Source organism: Prionailurus bengalensis, chromosome C2, assembly GCF_016509475.1.
Source record: "Prionailurus bengalensis isolate Pbe53 chromosome C2, Fcat_Pben_1.1_paternal_pri, whole genome shotgun sequence".
In the NCBI taxonomy this organism is placed as follows: domain Eukaryota; kingdom Metazoa; phylum Chordata; class Mammalia; order Carnivora; family Felidae; genus Prionailurus; species Prionailurus bengalensis.
Window position 1 is genome coordinate 3,671,277 of NC_057350.1, and position 16,508 is coordinate 3,687,784.

The 16,508-nt window shown below is 57.6% G+C and overlaps 1 protein-coding gene across 1 annotated transcript; it reads left to right on the plus strand.

Moving 5' to 3' along the window:
- Positions 1 to 1,884: 1,884 nt before the first annotated feature.
- TMPRSS3 (transmembrane serine protease 3) lies at positions 1,885 to 15,213 on the plus strand. The gene is made up of 11 exons (XM_043595963.1): positions 1,885 to 1,895; positions 2,434 to 2,609; positions 3,442 to 3,558; positions 3,930 to 4,053; positions 6,024 to 6,149; positions 7,357 to 7,400; positions 8,078 to 8,243; positions 8,981 to 9,150; positions 11,226 to 11,321; positions 13,895 to 14,037; positions 14,645 to 15,213. Exons 1-11 carry the CDS (start codon positions 1,885 to 1,887, stop codon positions 14,969 to 14,971), a joined length of 1,500 nt encoding a protein of 499 aa, XP_043451898.1. The 3' UTR covers positions 14,972 to 15,213.
- The last annotated feature ends 1,295 nt before the right edge of the window (positions 15,214 to 16,508 follow it).

The window sequence follows — 16,508 nt, forward strand, 5'->3', positions numbered from 1 at the left end:
ATTTTGAAGGTCCCCCCCCCCTCCAAACCAAACAATATTATGTTATTCTTTCCATGGCATTAAATAATTAAAATTTTTTTTTAGGTGTCGGCAAGCTATGGCCCATGGACCAAATCTGGCCCACTACTTGTTTTTATAAATAAAGTTTTATCGGAACACAGACACATACATTTATTCACTATTGTCCACGGCTGCCTTCATACCATAGTAGAGTTGAGTAGTTGCAACAGACACTATATGGCACCCAAAGTTTAAAATATTTACTGTCTGGCCCTTTACAGAAGAGGTTTGCCAACCCCCTTTCCCTATCATGTAACTAACTCTACACATCTGTTCTGTCACCAGTTCTTTTTGATGGACATTCAGGCTATTTCCCGTGCATCGGTATTACACATGCTACCTTTTTAAGTATCCGAGTCAGTAGAAATTTGTGTGCATCAATGATGACCTCTTAAGATAAAGTCCCGGAAGTGGTTTTACTATGTCAAAACCTCCATCCATTTCTTAAGCCTTTTGGTTCATATTTCCGATTCGAACTCTCAGAAGTTAGTTTCCACAGCGTATACTCCTATCGATTGTAAGTGGGGGTCCATTTCTTTTCACTTTGGATGACAGTGGGTATGTAATCATGATGATGATAATAATAATAATGATAAATGTTGTGAGGTTGATATGTCGTTACATTTAATTTGCAGTTTCCCAGATTCCCAGAGAAGGTGGAAGGTTTTTTTCCTGCTTTTTGATCATCTGCATGTCTTCTTTGGAGAGGTGCTATGCATTTTTGTTTTTTATTCCAAGCATGCCCTCAAAGACAGAATGAGGAGAGGGAGCAGGGCCACAGTACCGCCCACAGGGCACCATGGCCGAGGCACTATCAAGGGGCAAATGTGAATGGATACTAAACGTTCTAAATGAACAGCGATCTTTGAATCTACCATTTGGACTGGTTTCCTAAATCCAACTCTTAGACACAGAGCGACTGGAATGATAAGAGGTCATTCTTGGGGTTCCTCCTGGTTTTTAAAGTGTAAATGGAGAGTGGGCTCTCAGTAAGGGGGACTCAGTGATGTGGTGCAGGCTTCCAGAGGCGCGAAGGGATTGGGGGGAAGAGTCTGCTCTACTAACTCAAGACCGCAGATTGGTCGCCCTGAAAGGAATTGATCTCCTCTGCGGAGATAAGACAACCTCCATTATCATGATGTCATTCATCCATTCACCCATTCAGTTTCCTGACACAGTTGACCCTTGAACAGCACAGGGTCGGGTTAGGTTGCTGACTCCCCTTCACAGTCAAAAATCCACGTATAACTTTTGGCTCCCAAGACTTAACTACTGATAGCCTACGGTTGACCAGAAGCCTTGCCAATCACATCAACACTCACTTAACAAGTGTTTTGATTGCTGTGCGTATTATATACTGTTCTTACAATAAAGTAAGCTCGAGAAGAGAAGGCATGATTAGGAAAATCATAAGGAAGAGAAAATACATTGACCGGACCAGCCTATAAAACCTCCACGCGCAGTTCAAACCCGCGTTGTTCAAGGGTCAGCTGTATGGACAGCCATATTGACCAAGGACCGCTGCCCGCCAAGTGTCGGTCTAGGCTCTGAGAGTGCAGCTGCCTGCTCATTGCGGCCAAAACAAAGACCTTGCCCTCTGCCCCCACCCCCTTGCTCTGTATCCTTCGGGCCATGAAGTGTATGGCCTTTTTTCTTCCCGTTCCTTCTCTTACTCTCCTCTCCCTCTCCTCCTTTCTTTCCCACCTCTTCCTCCCCATTTTTGTCTGGTAACATTCAGGGTTCCTTGACTTGTAGATTCACCACCCCAATCTCTGCCTGGATCTTCACATGGGGTCATGCCTGTGCGTCTTCACACCATGCACCATGTCCCCCTTGTAAAGGACACCAGTCAGATTAGATTAGACCCACACAATGACTTTATTTTAATTTGTAAACACTTTTTTAAGTTTATTTATTTATTTTGAGAGAGACAGAGACAGCGTGAGTGGGGGGGAGAGAGAGAGAGAGAGAGAGAGAACCCCAGCAGGCTCCGCACTGTCAGCACAGAGCCCGATGCAGGGCTTGAACCCATCAAACCATGAGATCATGACCTGAGCCAAAACTGAAAGCTGGATGCTAAACTGACTGAGCCACCCAGGTGCCCCGAGTTCTTTTTAATTTGATGGTCTGTAAAAACTCCCATCTCCAAATAAGATGATATTTGGGGTTCAACTTCAACATAATCGGGGATGGGGGGGGTTACACAATTCAGCCGTAACACCGCCCCCCAACCCAGGATGGACACAACAGGGCCAAGGGCGGAGAGTGTGGGGCTGAGCCCCGGGACAACGTGTCCCCAGGTAGGTGGCCACTTGCTTTGGGCCGGAACATTCTCTGCTCCGGGGGAAGGGGGAATAGATAGCTAAATTTTAGGTTTTGTTTTATTGAAATCCGCCGCTCTGTGGCTTCCTGTTCTTGCCCCGCCTTCCGATTTTCAGATGCGGACGCGGTCACGGCACAGATACTGTCCCTCCTGCCGTTGAAGTTCTTTCCGATCATCGTCATCGGGATCATTGCACTGATATTAGCACTGGCCATTGGTCTGGGCAGTGAGTACGATTCATTATTTAGTAGGCTCTCAAATGCCTATTCAGGCATTTAAACTTTCATGAGCCCCCCCAATCCCCCTGCCCCCAGCTCATGCCACTCAGCCTTAATTACCGGAGGCAAACGTCTTTGGGGTTTGCTGACTTTGAGTTTTATTTGCCTGCACGAGTGTAAAGCCAGCCTGGGGCCCAGGAGGGGCTGCTGGCCACACTCGGGGCCTTGTCACCAAGGAACCTGCCCAGTTGGAAGTGTCCCAAAGCAGCTGATGAAATAGAATCCTGCGGGCAGGAGGGGGTGCGTGGCCGGGAGGAGAAGACAAGGAGGCCATTCATGCCGGGCCGGGCATACCTGCTATTTTTAAAAGAAGGTTCGTGTGGCTTTTGAGAAAGTGAGTCATTTGGATGGGCTCTGATAGGGAACAGTATCTCATTTCCTCTTTCAAATGACCGGCCCACCTGCTCGGCTGTGTGGTCCATGGTCCCTTCTCTTCTTGCCCGCAGTCGGAGACAACAGGTGGCAGATTGGGGGCTGCGTGGCCCTCACTCGGAGCTCCTTGCTCAGCAGGCTCAGCCAGTCGGCCCACAGCCAGGCCCTTTCTCTCTTGACCTTGAACCCCCGCATTGTGGCTCCAGGCCACATAGTGAGACAGCCGCCCCACCCTCTGGAATTTGGCACAGAAACCGGGCTGAGGGAAACAGGCTGCAATTTCAGTGCAGGTTTCATTATTGATGGTTTCATTATTGATGGCTCAAGGCCACGTGGCCAGTGGATGGTTGTTAGTGTTGAGCACCGAAGAAGCCCTTCCTTGCCACACCTGTCTTCTCCCTTCCTCAGTCCACTTCGATTGTTCCGGAAAGTACAGGTGTCGCTCGTCTTTCAAGTGTATTGAACTGACAGCTCGATGTGACGGGGTCTCGGACTGCAGGGATGGGGAGGACGAGTACCGCTGCGGTAAGGCCGCGCTCTTCCCTGCGGAAGCACCACCCAGCCTTGACCTTCCCCACCCGTGAAGTGGGTCCAGGTCCACACCACTGTCAGGTCTCAGCCTTAGCTGGGATCCGGCTGGCACTCATCCCCAGGGGTGGCAGGGTTGGGACAAGGCAGGGGCTGTCATCCGGGGCCGAGATTCGCCTGGGGAGGCCACAGGAGCAGTCAGAAGAGAGCTGGGGGTTCGGGCCCGCCCGCCAGGGGGGACGTGCCCCCGGCGGGGAGGGGCGGGCCAGAGGCAGCGGAGGAGGGACCTGGGCGGGCGGCAGAGGGGCCTCCGCCCGCGGGCTCAGGCCTCCGGGCCGCTAAGGGACCGCTCTGCCCGCGCCGTCCAGTCCGCGTGAGCGGCCGGAACGCGGTGCTGCAGGTCTTCACGGCTGCCGCCTGGAGGACCGTGTGCTCTGACGACTGGAGGGGTCACCACGCTAACGTCGCCTGTGCCCAGCTGGGGTTTCCAAGGTAACGTGAAGAGCATCGCCAGCTGCCGGGTAAAGCGTTGGATGGCGGGGACGGGGGAGGGAGGAAGCTCCCTTTGGGCGGGTGGCTCGTCAGGCTGCGTCCCCACGGCAGCCGTTGGTGCTGGACAGTGTCCTCACGTCACAGGTGCGCGCACTGAGGCCCCGCACGCTCAGTGCCGTGATCACCGTGCACCGCACACAGGAGCGCGCACAAGCGCACATGCACGCACACCCACGTACATGCACACGCATGCGCTCACACATACACACATTCACATGCACACATGCACACAGGCACACACACGCACACCATTCACATGCACACACATGCCACACACATACATACATGTGCACACACACGCATACATACACACACCTCACACAGGCACACACCCCTCCCCACACACATGCACACACACCACACACATGCACACACATGCACACATACATACACTGCACACTCCACACACATGTGCACACACACCACACACATATACACATACATACACGTGCACACAGGAACACACGCACACAATTCACATGCATACACACACACATACATACATGTGCACACACACGCATACATACACATACCTCACACAGGCACACACCCCTCCCCACACACATGCACACACATACACACACTACACACCCATATGCACACACATACACACATATATACACTGCACACAGGCATACACACTCCACACACATGTGCACACACATATACACACATGCACATACATACCACACATATGCACATACCACACACATATACACATACATACACATGTACACAAGCACACACATGCACACATACATGTGCACACACATACGCATACACACACACACCTCACACAGGCACACACCCCTCCCCACACACATGCACACACACCACACACAGCATACACGTACACTCAGCACACACCCCACATACACATACATACACACATGCACGCTCACAGCACATGCACATACACCACACATTCCACACACCACACACCAACATGCACATGCACCATATCACACATACGACCACATCAGGCACATCACACACACATGAAGTCACATACACTCACATATACTCACACAGCACACTACATCACACACATGTATACACTCAGACAACACGCAGCCTCATGCACACACACACGTATACACTCACACACGCACATGCACACACACACACACACCACTGCCCCCACCATCAGTGCAAAGGGCTGAAAGCCTCCACCGGCATTTCTGTTCCCTACGGAGGCCCTTTCATGGACTCATGGTGGGGGGGGCATCCCTTCCCGGCTCCCCTGCTTCCCCCTCCTGGAGCGCCACCCCTTGCCCTGAACCATACAGCCTCCCTCTGCTGTGCAGAAGGACCCAGAGACCCCTTCTCTTGAACCCCTGTCCGCCCGGCCAGGGTGAGAGAGTCCTGCCCACCCCAGCATGCGCCCCTCAGGGGACGTGCGGCCAAGGCCACGTTCCCTGGCTACCCCTCAACGTGGCCCGTTCCCTTCACTACGAACCCGTCCTTCCCTCCCTATCTGGTGCTTCAATTCCAAGATGTACCTCTGTTCCCTTTCTGTTTTCTCTCCCTGCTTCCCTCCGAAAGCCCTTCTTTGCCTTTCTCTGCTCGGCTGTGTCCCGTGTCAACTGTCTGTGATGACAGAAGTAGGGGGGGCCGTTGAGCCGGATCACCTGGGTTCGAACCCCCGTGTCCTCCGCCCAGTTCCCTGACTCGGGCCTGGAAAATCTGGAGAACAGTAGCGGCCGCTCTCAAGGGTCGTGTGAGACTCGGGCGGCCTCGGAGCGCGTAGGAGCGAGCCTGGCTCCCAGCGTGGTCCTGGAGCAGTAGGGGGGGGGGGCTGGGGGGAAATGACACGGCCTAGCGTGAGACGTGTGGCATACCGACCGGAGCGTTGGCTTTGAAGCCGAGAGAATTCACGCGTGGGGTCTGCGTTCCCGATGTGCTTGCAGCTACGTGAGTTCAGACGCCCTCAGGGTCGACTTAGTGGAAGAGGGGTTGCAGGGGGACTTCGCTTCCGTCAATCACCTGCTGCCGGATGACAAAGTGACGGCTCTCCACCACTCGGTGTACGTGAGGTAGGCGGCCAGGCGGCGCCGCTGTCTGCACGGGGTCGAGTCGCCTGCTGGCTTCGTCCAGCTGCGCGGCCCCAGGAGGACCCAAGGGACGGGCGAGCGTTTCTCCGGATGCGAGGTGGGGGCTTGGCCACCGCGGCTAGACTGGGTGGACGCACCGGCTGGGGTGGAATACCCACCCGGAACCGGGCGAAGATGGCCCGGCAGGGGGAGGGGGTGGTGAGGGCTACGGGGCCCTCTCTTCATAGGCGCCGGGTGTGTGCGTGCGGGACAGGACGGAGGGACGAGGAAGCTAGAAAGAAAGAGAGTAAGACCCAGACGCGTGTCATCTGTCTGTAAAGTACTTAACGCTCCCCGTTTCTCTTCTGTGTTCCCCCCAGCACTTCGTGGGGGAAGGCAAAAGGAGATGCCCTTAAATGACAGGTCCCCGCGGCCCAGCGCGTCCCCGCCTGGTCCCCTGCCCCCACGGTCAGGCATCTCTATACGCTCTTCCGGGCACGTCGGGCCCAATCCCAGGAGCGTGTTCTGTGCTCTGGGAAACACCAGCTGGTCAGCCTGTCATTGCATAATTCACAGTCCCCTCCCCCCCGGGGCCCACGTGCGATTCGTGGGGACCGCACATCCCTTGTGTCCTAAAACCTCAGTCTGGTGACTCTCCCTTTTTCTCGCATGGTTGCATGAGCGAACTGGGGCTCGAAAGGCAGGGAAGGTCACGAAGGGACGCGGCTGGAGGTGTCCCGGCTCCCACCCATGCCAGGGCGAGCACGTGTCATTCCTGCAGCAATCGCGGCTGTGTTCTGGGGAGGAGGGGGATCCAGGCTGCAAGGACTCTGTGCCAGGAGAGGCTGCCACGCGGTCCAAAGGGCCCTTGGTGTCCTCCCGGGGCCGGCGAAGAACCCTGGGGTCAAATCCACCTGCACGTGACCCCGGTGCGCGTTTGTATAATACGGGTCCTCGGTATCTCCTGTCACCAGCTACACGAAGCTTAGAAATGCCCCGTGCCCTGTCGCATGCACAATCCTTCACGGTAGCCGAGTGTTTTGGGGTGAATGTGTGACCTCACACTCGTGTCGTAGACTAACATTGTATTCCAGAGCAGGGGAATAGAATACAGAATTCCTTTTTCTTTCACCCCAAGATTAAGTCTACACAAGCGCCCGTTTCACAGGCCTCTGGGTATTCACCGCAAACCTACTCTTTTCCTCCTCAGGAAGGAATGTGCCTCGGGTCACGTGGTTGCCTTGAAGTGCATGGGTAAGAGTTCTCCAACCACAGAGGTCGCTCACAGACTCCTGTCCCCCCTGCCCCGCTCCGGCTGCCCGGGGTCCCCTCTCCTGGGTGCCAGGTGGGAACACTTGGGCCCCACCTGACAGGAGGAGGAGGCCAGTGCTGGCCCCTGTCACCCGATGGGGGCGGGGTGGTAGACAGCCCAGAGCATCTTCTCAGCAGCAGACGGACCATGGTCCACGAGGCCCTGTCTCTCCGTGGTGGCTCCAGGAGCCTGACTAACTGCTGCTTTCTCCTCCCCACCCCCTTCCCGCCTCAAGGAAAAGCCTGCACTGGCCGTTCAGTGCCCCAGGCTCCTTGCTTCTGGCCCCGGGGAGGGTTCGCCCCAGGAAGCGGGGTCTGGAGAAGTCAGGCCCATGTACGCTGCCCCGCATTACTGAGGGGAGCGCTGCAGAAGCCGGGCTCCCGTGCCCCCCCGGTGAGCCGTGGTCATACCGGGGTCACGGGCGCCACAGGGAGGGGTTCTTCCCACTGCACCCCCACATCTCCGGGATCTGCTCCCTCCTCTCCCCTCCCGGCTCTCTTTCTCAGCTGTGAGCTCTGGGAGGGCACAGGATGCCAGGGAGGGGGTGTTCTGTGGCTGTGACACAGTCTCCCCAGAAAGTTCTGTGGGATCCACCCTGAACCCTGTTCTGTCTCTGCAGCCTGCGGTCTGAGAATGGGCTACAGCTCGCGCATCGTGGGTGGAAACGTGTCCTCGCTCGCGCAGTGGCCGTGGCAGGCCAGCCTCCAGTTCCAGGGCTACCACTTGTGTGGGGGCTCTGTCATCACGCCCGTGTGGGTGGTCACCGCTGCCCACTGTGTCCACGAGTGAGTGTGCCCCTGGCCTCCCGGGCGTGGGCCTCATTGCTCGCAGATCTCCGTCTAGACTGGGTAGATTTCAGGGCTCAGCAGCAGGTCCGGAAAAAGCAGGCAAACAGACCAGATAGTCACAAAGTAACGTCCAGCCGAGGGACCCCCCCGCCCCCCCACCGTGGACCCACCACCACTGTCGCCGCTGGCTGTGACTGGGGACTCTGAGCTCATTCTGAGGATTTCAGGCCTGCAGCTCGTACAGAGAAGGTAGAAGGCATCAGAAGGAAGCTCTGGTGCAGGGAGAAACCCGCCAGCCTCCCTGTGGCACTTACAGTGACGTGTGGCGGCCAAGAGGGCGGGAGGCAGGGCAGGCTGGCAGGGGGATTAGCTCGGGGGAAAAGCCACAGAGAGAGTCCCCAAACACTGGCTAATTCTCCGATGGCCTGTTTTGTTTTGTTTGTTTTCTGCCTCGCTCTGTTTCGGTTGCTCTCTGACGGAGAATGGGCCCTGACAGACCCCTCACAGCCTCAAAGGTCCAGAAGTCCCAGAGGCCTGCCTGGGAAACTCCTGGGGCACACTTGCACTTGTGCGGGGCACGAGGGCGTGGTCAGAGGCCAAGCGCGAGCTCGGGAGGTGCAGGGGGGAGCCTCTGTCCCGGCCGCCCGCCTGGCACAGGGTCTCCGGACGTTTGAGGTCCGTGGGTTAGAGTATTTGGGGATTTCTCGCTCCCCCTCTCTGACTTCTCACTGCAGCCTGTACATCCCCAAGTCGTGGACCATCCAGGTGGGCCTGGTTTCCCTGCTCGACAGTCCGGCCCCTTCCCACCTGGTGGAAAAGATCATCTACCATAGCAAGTACAAGCCCAAGAGGCTGGGCAATGACATTGCCCTCATGAAGCTGGCCGGGCCGCTCACCTTCAACGGTACGTCCAGGTCTCTCTGTTTTTCGGTTCCTCTTGTGCGTCCCAAGATTGTCTGTGATCGTCCGTTGAAGCATTTGTATGGCAGCCGCTTTGAAATCTTGCGGGATAATCCCGCTGGTTGGTTGATTCGTTTTGCTGCTGGCCTCAGTTTATTGTCTTTTCTCACTGGAGTTGTGACTTGCCCGGTTCTTGGTACAATGAGTCACCTTCCGTAGCATCCCGGACGCTGGGCTGTTGCGTTAGGAGACGCTGGGTCCCTAGCCATCTTCGGGTTTAGCGGGTGGTGACCCTGTTCAGGCTCACTGTGCGTGACGTTCCTATTTGTGGGCTGTGCTTCTGATGGTGTTGGATTTTAGAGACTGTACGGCTCTACTTGGGTCAATTGGGTTTGTCTGGTTCCACTGGGGCTCCCGCTGGTGCCACTTTTCTTCCTGTTGGTGGTACCTGGAGATGAAAGGGACTGCCCCAGGCCAGGCCACCAGGTGCCCCCAGGTGGCGGAAGGGGGTCTCTGGCCCGTGGGGACAAAGAGCTGTGCCCTGTCCTGTAGCTGCTTGTGGTGAGGTCCCCTGCCGGGGCCACTCCTCTGCCCGGTGTCTCAGTCGTGGTCTTCCCAGGTCAGCCCGCGGTTGTAGCGTGATCGTCCCTTCCACCATTTCTTTTTTTTTTTTTATTTTTTTTCAACGTTTTTTATTTATTTTTGGGACAGAGAGAGACAGAGCATGAACGGGGGAGGGGCAGAGAGAGAGAGGGAGACACAGAACCGGAAATAGGCTCCAGGCTCCGAGCCATCAGCCCAGAGCCCGACGCGGGGCTCGAACTCACAGACCGCGAGATCGTGACCTGGCTGAAGTCGGACGCTTAACCGACTGAGCCACCCAGGCGCCCCACCCCCCCCGCCGCCATTTCTTAACTAGCCAGAAGATACTGGCACCTGCAGCTCCCAGAGGGACTCAGAAACATTCTCTCCCACCCAGAGGCTGAGCTCAGCAGGCCACGTTTCTCCATGGGGGACAGCAAGTCCTGACCTCCGGAAGTTACCAGAATACCAGAAAAGCCACCCAGGATAGAACTCTCAAACACTTTGCAGAGGCGAAGGAAGGATTAGGAGCCCACTGCTAAGTCAATCAAAGCCCCCTTCTCCCTCCCCAGCAGCTCGGGGCGCGGGCGGAGTTACAGTCAACGGGGCCCCTTATGCAGCGGGATCCCAGCACAAGGTCAGTGGCAGGTTTGACCTGGAAGAATCAGCAGCATGTTCACAAGCCCAACTCGGGGCTCGAACTCATGAACCGTGGGATCACGACCTGAGCGCAAATCAGGAGTCAGACGTCCAACTGACAGAGCCCCCCGGCACCCCTGCACCTGTACCTTGATAAAAGTTAACGAGCACCCTTATTATTTCTCTGCCTTCCCATCACCGTCCCGTGCAGAAAAACTCAGAGCGTGTCAGAATGTATTCCCTGACAGCCTCACGCAGCCATGACCCTGCCTCTGGCGGAGGGCTTATGTGACACGGCCGGCAGGGACAGGCAAGCTTCTTGACTCCAGATGTGTCAGGAGGGACGGGAATACTAATGGAGGGATGTTTCCTAAGGCGACGTACCCATGGTCCAGACCAGGAGCGGGCAAGCCGGGGCCCCGGGACCGAATCTGACCCTTTGCCTGTTTTTGCAAACGGAGTTTCCGTGGAACACGACCAGGTGCATTTGTGGCTGCTTTCAAGCCCCTGTGGCAGATAGGAGCAGTTATGACAGAGACCACGGGGCCACAAAGCCTCAGGTATTCACTATGTGGCCCTTCACAGAAAATATGCCAGCCCCTGGTCCAGACTCACTCACGGTGCCACGGTTTAGGGGTGTTTAAAGGTTTACGGCTCTGGCGGGGGAAGTCCCTGCTCTGAGCCGGTAGCTTTCAACACGACCCAGGGCTTGACCTTCCTTTGGGAGCCGGTTTGAGCCCCTCGGAGAGGCAGACGCCGGAGAGATTAATTGTTTCCTTGGACTAGTGTTTCAGTCAAGTTCAAGGCTGTTGTTTCTGCTTCAGTCGAGTTCAAGGTTGTTGTTTCCCCTTGGAACAGAGATGATCCAGCCAGTCTGTCTGCCCAACTCCGAGGAACAGTTCCCTGATGGAAAAATGTGCTGGACGTCAGGATGGGGGGCCACGGAGGATGGAGGTCAGTCATTTGAACTCGAGATTCTAAGTCCACGGAGCCCAGAGCCGCGAGGTCGGGGTGGACGCCCACGGCCACACGCTCCTCCCGTGTCCCAGCGCAGTGTCCCCCCCCCCCCCCCCAGCGCAGCCCCCCGGAGGCTCACAAATCCCGGGCAGGGGGTGCGGGTCGACCACTGGACACACGATCTCCGCAGAGCGCTTGTGGGTCAGAGTCATGGTTCCGTTTGTCTCGGGATGTGAAATTGCAGACTTTGTCAGGAGAGGAACAAATCGGAAAGGGGAACCGTGGCCGCCCCTTGTCAGGGAGACCTTTACCGAATGACCAGGGGGGTCTCCTTCCTCCTCCTCCCCACCCTGCTGACCACACAAGGACCCCCTAGAGAACCCCTCCCGAGGTCTGTTCAGAAGACAGATGTTTGTAACTGGTGAGGACTTTGGAAGATGTGTTATTTCACTCAAGCAGAGAAAGCAGACAAACGGAACCCTACCACTCTAATCCTAACAGAAGTAGTCATCTTAGTAAGAACCGTGCACGCAGTTGGAACCCGCCCCATCCGTCCTCGGGGGGCACACGTGTGCTTGCCACCCGTGGAGTTTTTCTGCCAATTGCTTTCTCCCTGGTAGGAAGAGTGTGGGTTTCTTGGGGCTGTTGCAGCAAAGGTCCATAAACAGGGGATCTTTAACAGCAGAGGCTCATTGTCTCTCGGCTCTGGAAGTCTGAGAACAAAGTGTCCCAGGGCCGGTTCCTTCTGGAGGCTCTGGGGGTGAAGAACCTGTCCCCAGCCCCTCCTCTGGCTTCCGATGACTCCAGCCATCCTTGGCTTCCCATGACTTGTAGACACATCCCTCCAGTCTCTGTCCCAGCCTCACGTGCCCCCTTACCCCATGTCGCAGATCTCTCCCCTTTCTCTGTAAGTCTTTGGCTTAAAGCGCCCCCCTAAATCCAGGGCGATCTCATTTTGAGATTCTTACCTTAACTACATCCGCAAAGACCCTACTCCAAATAAGGGCACCTTCTAGGGTTGCGGGTGAGCGTGTTTTTTGGGGGGTGGGTGCAGCTCACCCCAACACAGAAAGTTCAGGATTTCCCTCTCGAGGCTTTTTAGTTGAGTCTGCTCCCTCCCGAATGTCCAAGGCACCCCGGGGCGTACCCAGATCTTCCGCGTGCAGGGTCCCACCCGTGTGGCTGGCTGCTTCCTCTCGCCCATACTAGAAGCTTCTTCCGCACACACGCTGAGCTCCGTTTCACCACGTACCAGGTGCCGAGCCGGATGTCTCCGTGAGACACCGTCTGCTTCTCACAGCAGCCCCTTGGCGGGGAATTCTTTTTGTGGTCGTCTTGAGGGCCAGGAGACTGGGGCTGAGGGGGGGCCCAGCACCTTGCCTGGGCTCCCACGGCCAGGTGGCGGGAGGCCTGCCGCGTTCACGCTCCCCCCGCAGCCCTGTTCATGTCGTCCCTCGTGACTTGACGTGGCAGATTATATTCTGACTTCGCTGGATCCTGTGGGGCGAGTAGGGAGAGGAACTGTTCTCAGTCCAATCTGCAGCCAGTGGTCCCCATACAAGTGGCTGTGTGGGTGGATCGGGGAAGCCCGTGCAGAAAACAGGGTATAATTCGCACTCAGAGAAACTCAGCGTGTGGGTTGGAGGAGCACGCGCCCCACACCACCTGCTGATGCGTGCCAGAGACGTGGGAATAGAGGTGTGTCCCTTGTTTTAAGCCTATAAAGCGTAAGGGTGTCGATCCCTTCGGGTCGGTGGTGGGGCTAATCCAGATGCACCATTTCCCTTTGCCGCAGCAGCAAGCCCAAACTTAGTGGCTTTAGACCCACGAAACGTGTTATCTGACAGTTCGAGAGGTCGGGAGTCCCAGATCCATCTCCGTGGGCCGGAATCAGTGCGTCGGAAGGGCTGGTCCCCCCTGGAGGCTCTGAAGGAGAGTGCGTTTTCTGGCCTTTTCCAGGATCCGGGACCGCCTGCACTTTCTGGCTCGTGGCCCCTCCTCCACCCTCCCAGCCGCTGGCAGAGCCCCATCCAGTGTCCCTCCTGTCTGACCTCTGCTCCACACCATCGTGTCTTCCTCTCTGACCCTTTTACGGACGCTCATGGTGACATTTAGAGGCCCCCCCAGGCCGCCCAGGATCACGCCTCCACCTCAAGGCCCTTTTGCCATGGAGGGTGACACGAACACAGGCCCCCGGGGTGGGGACGCCGGCGTCTTTGGGAGGACACTTTTCTGCTGACCGCACTCGGGTTCTGCCCACAAACTGTGTGTGTGACCTTCATGGGCCTCAGTTTCCCTTCTGCAGCCCAGACAGCTCTGAGGACTGAACGGGCTGGTGTGGGTCGAGTGCTCGGCCCGAGGGGGGCCCTGGGGAGGTCCATGCCGGCTACTGCCGTCCCCCCTCCTCCTGATGCGCATCGACGGGGCCGCAGGGCCCACGCATCAGGGAGCTCGCCACAGCCACGAGCCACCCGTCCACCTCCAGGAGCCGCCTCCTCTGCCCCCAGAGTGTGGTGGCCTGCCCCTCACCCGTCCCGGTGCGTGCCCTCTGAATTCTTGCTCTGCCACAGGCGATGCGTCCCCGGTCCTCAACCACGCAGCTGTGCCTTTACTCTCCAACAAGATCTGCAACCACAGAGATGTGTACGGAGGCATCGTCTCCCCCTCCATGCTCTGCGCCGGCTACCTGAAGGGCGGTGTGGACAGCTGCCAGGTGGGGGCCCTTGCTCACCTCCGGGGGCCACAGCCGCGGGTGAGGCTCTGGAACGGTGACCCGGCCTGTGGGACAGGCCACCGCCAGCACTTCCCCGTGACTGAAAAGCAAATATACAGGGCGTGGGGAAGAAGTTTGCTCAAGATATCCCTCCCTTTCCTGGCTGCCGGCCCAGTGTACCCACCGCTCCCACTCTGGCTGGGTGCTGGCAGTGGGAGGGGTCTCCAGGGCGCTCCTCGCCCCAGCCCTGGCTCTCAGGGTTTGGGGGGGCGGGGGGCAGGGGCGGCAGGTGGGAACCCTGGATCTGAGCCTCACCCGTGAGGTGAGACCCCATCACTGCCTGAGCCCAGCCCCCGCCAGGCAGACCCTCCCTCTGAGCTGCCTTGACCTTCACGGTTCGGCGCATCCAGAATCTGGCGGGGAGACAGAGTGGGGAGACCGTCCTCAGGGGACCCAGGACCCCAGTGCTGGGAGTGCCAACAACCCCTCTTGGAGGCTGGGGGAGTAACGTGGAGCCATCGTGGAACCGAGTTTGAGCTACAAAGTGGGGGATCGTGGTGCTGAGACAAGGGACACGCACGGCAGCGCCTCTCTCCTCGCCACGTAGGGAGACAGCGGGGGACCGCTGGTGTGTCAGGAGAGGAGGGTGTGGAAGTTGGTGGGAGCGACAAGCTTTGGCATCGGCTGTGCCGACGTGAACAAGCCCGGCGTCTACACGCGCATCACCTCCTTCCTGGACTGGATCCACGAGCAGTTGGAGGTGGGTGCAGCTCACGCTGGCCCCGTCACTGGCCTCCGGCATCCTCTTCTGCGGCCCCAGCGCTGCTGTGCGAGCCAGGGAGCGATCACTGGGTGGTCTGTTCAGCAAGCGGTGTTCCGTGGCCCCTGGCTGGTGGTCAGGAGCATGGCTAGTCCCATAGGCAAGGCTCCGTGAGGGGTGGGGACACACAGGGCGGCTGAGGCAGAAACGAGACGGACAACTTGCTCCACCAAGTGGGGAAAGGGGGACGGGTGGCCGAGGATGAGCCCCTGGGGATGGGGATGAATCCCGTGGCACGTGTGCGTGGAGTGGAGTGTGGACCAGGTGCAGACAGGAGGCGAGGGTGTGAATCTGCAGCGCCCCAGGACCCCACTGAAGAGTTTGGACCTTGCGGAGAGCCAGGGATGGGCTGGAGAGTCTCTGACCTCGGGGCCGAGGTGGGGGCGTCCCCGGACAGCTTTGCGCTTTGGGGCAGCCTCCCTGGAGGAGGAGGGGAACAGGTCGGTGAGGCCGGCTCGGCAGGACCAGGGCGTGCAGGAGAAGGGAGCACCGCAGGCAGACAGGAGGGAGGAGCAGGAGGGAGGCGTCGGGGCCCGGCCACACGGGGGCGTCCGCACAGCCTTCTGCCTTGTGAGCGCTCAGCACGTATTTGCAGACTTGACCTCCAACTCCGAGCCGAGCCGCACCACTCACGCCTTAGAATAGCTTCAAAGAACTTGAGATCTTCCTTTTGCTTTTAAAACGAAGGCCAAATTTACATGACATAAAATTAACCGTTTTCAAGCGGACAATCCAGTGGTATCTGGGCTCTTCAGTGTTGTAAAGCCTGCACCTTGATTGCAGGGTCGGGAATGCCTTCACTCCCTGAACTGAACCTCATGCGTGGTCACCATCCCTCCCCTCCCCTCCCCTCCCCTCCCCTCCCCTCCCCTCCCCCAGTCTCTAGCAAGCAGTAATCTGCTTCCTTCCCTAGATCAAAGACCTTTTAATTTTTTTTTAAAGTTTATTTATTTTTGATGGGGAGGGGGTGGAATGTGAGCTAGGGAGGGGCAGAGAGAGAGGGAGACACAGAATCCCAAGCAGCTCCAGGCTCCGAGATGTCAGCACAGAGCCCCACGCCGGGATCGATCCATCATGAGATCATGACCTGAGCCAAAACCAAGAGTCGGATGCTCACCCGATGGAGCCCCCCAGGCGCCCCTCGGGGAAGTTTTGCTTTTCAAGGAGAAGCTGCATGAACTTGCCCCGTCCAGGCTGAGGCCTGCCGTGCATCCTCGGCAGGGACGGATGCTCCCTACCCTCGGTGCCGGCTCATCGCGAGGCGATGCTGGGAGACAGGCCTTTCCTGGAAACGTCCACTGGCACTCATCTTGTCAGCCGGCAGACCGGCCCGGTGCCCACTGCTGGGACGTGTCACACTCTTAAGTGCAGAATGCAGCCCCCAACCATCAACCTCTTTGGAAGCAAGAGAAACGGATTTCTGTTTGCAAGAGCGGTCCTCTGGCCGCAGTGGCCTCGATGGCCGGTGACGGCACCCCAGGGTGCAGAGGGCCGTGTGGGTGTGGAGGGGTGGAGGGCGGGGAAGGGGCAGTCGCCCACAGAGCCACGGAGGTGCTCCCTCCACGCAGCTGCACTCGGGGACAGATGGTCCATGCGGCCCAGCTAGTAATCATGGAAGGTCAAGGTCGAAACGGGGGCAGGTCCAGGAAGT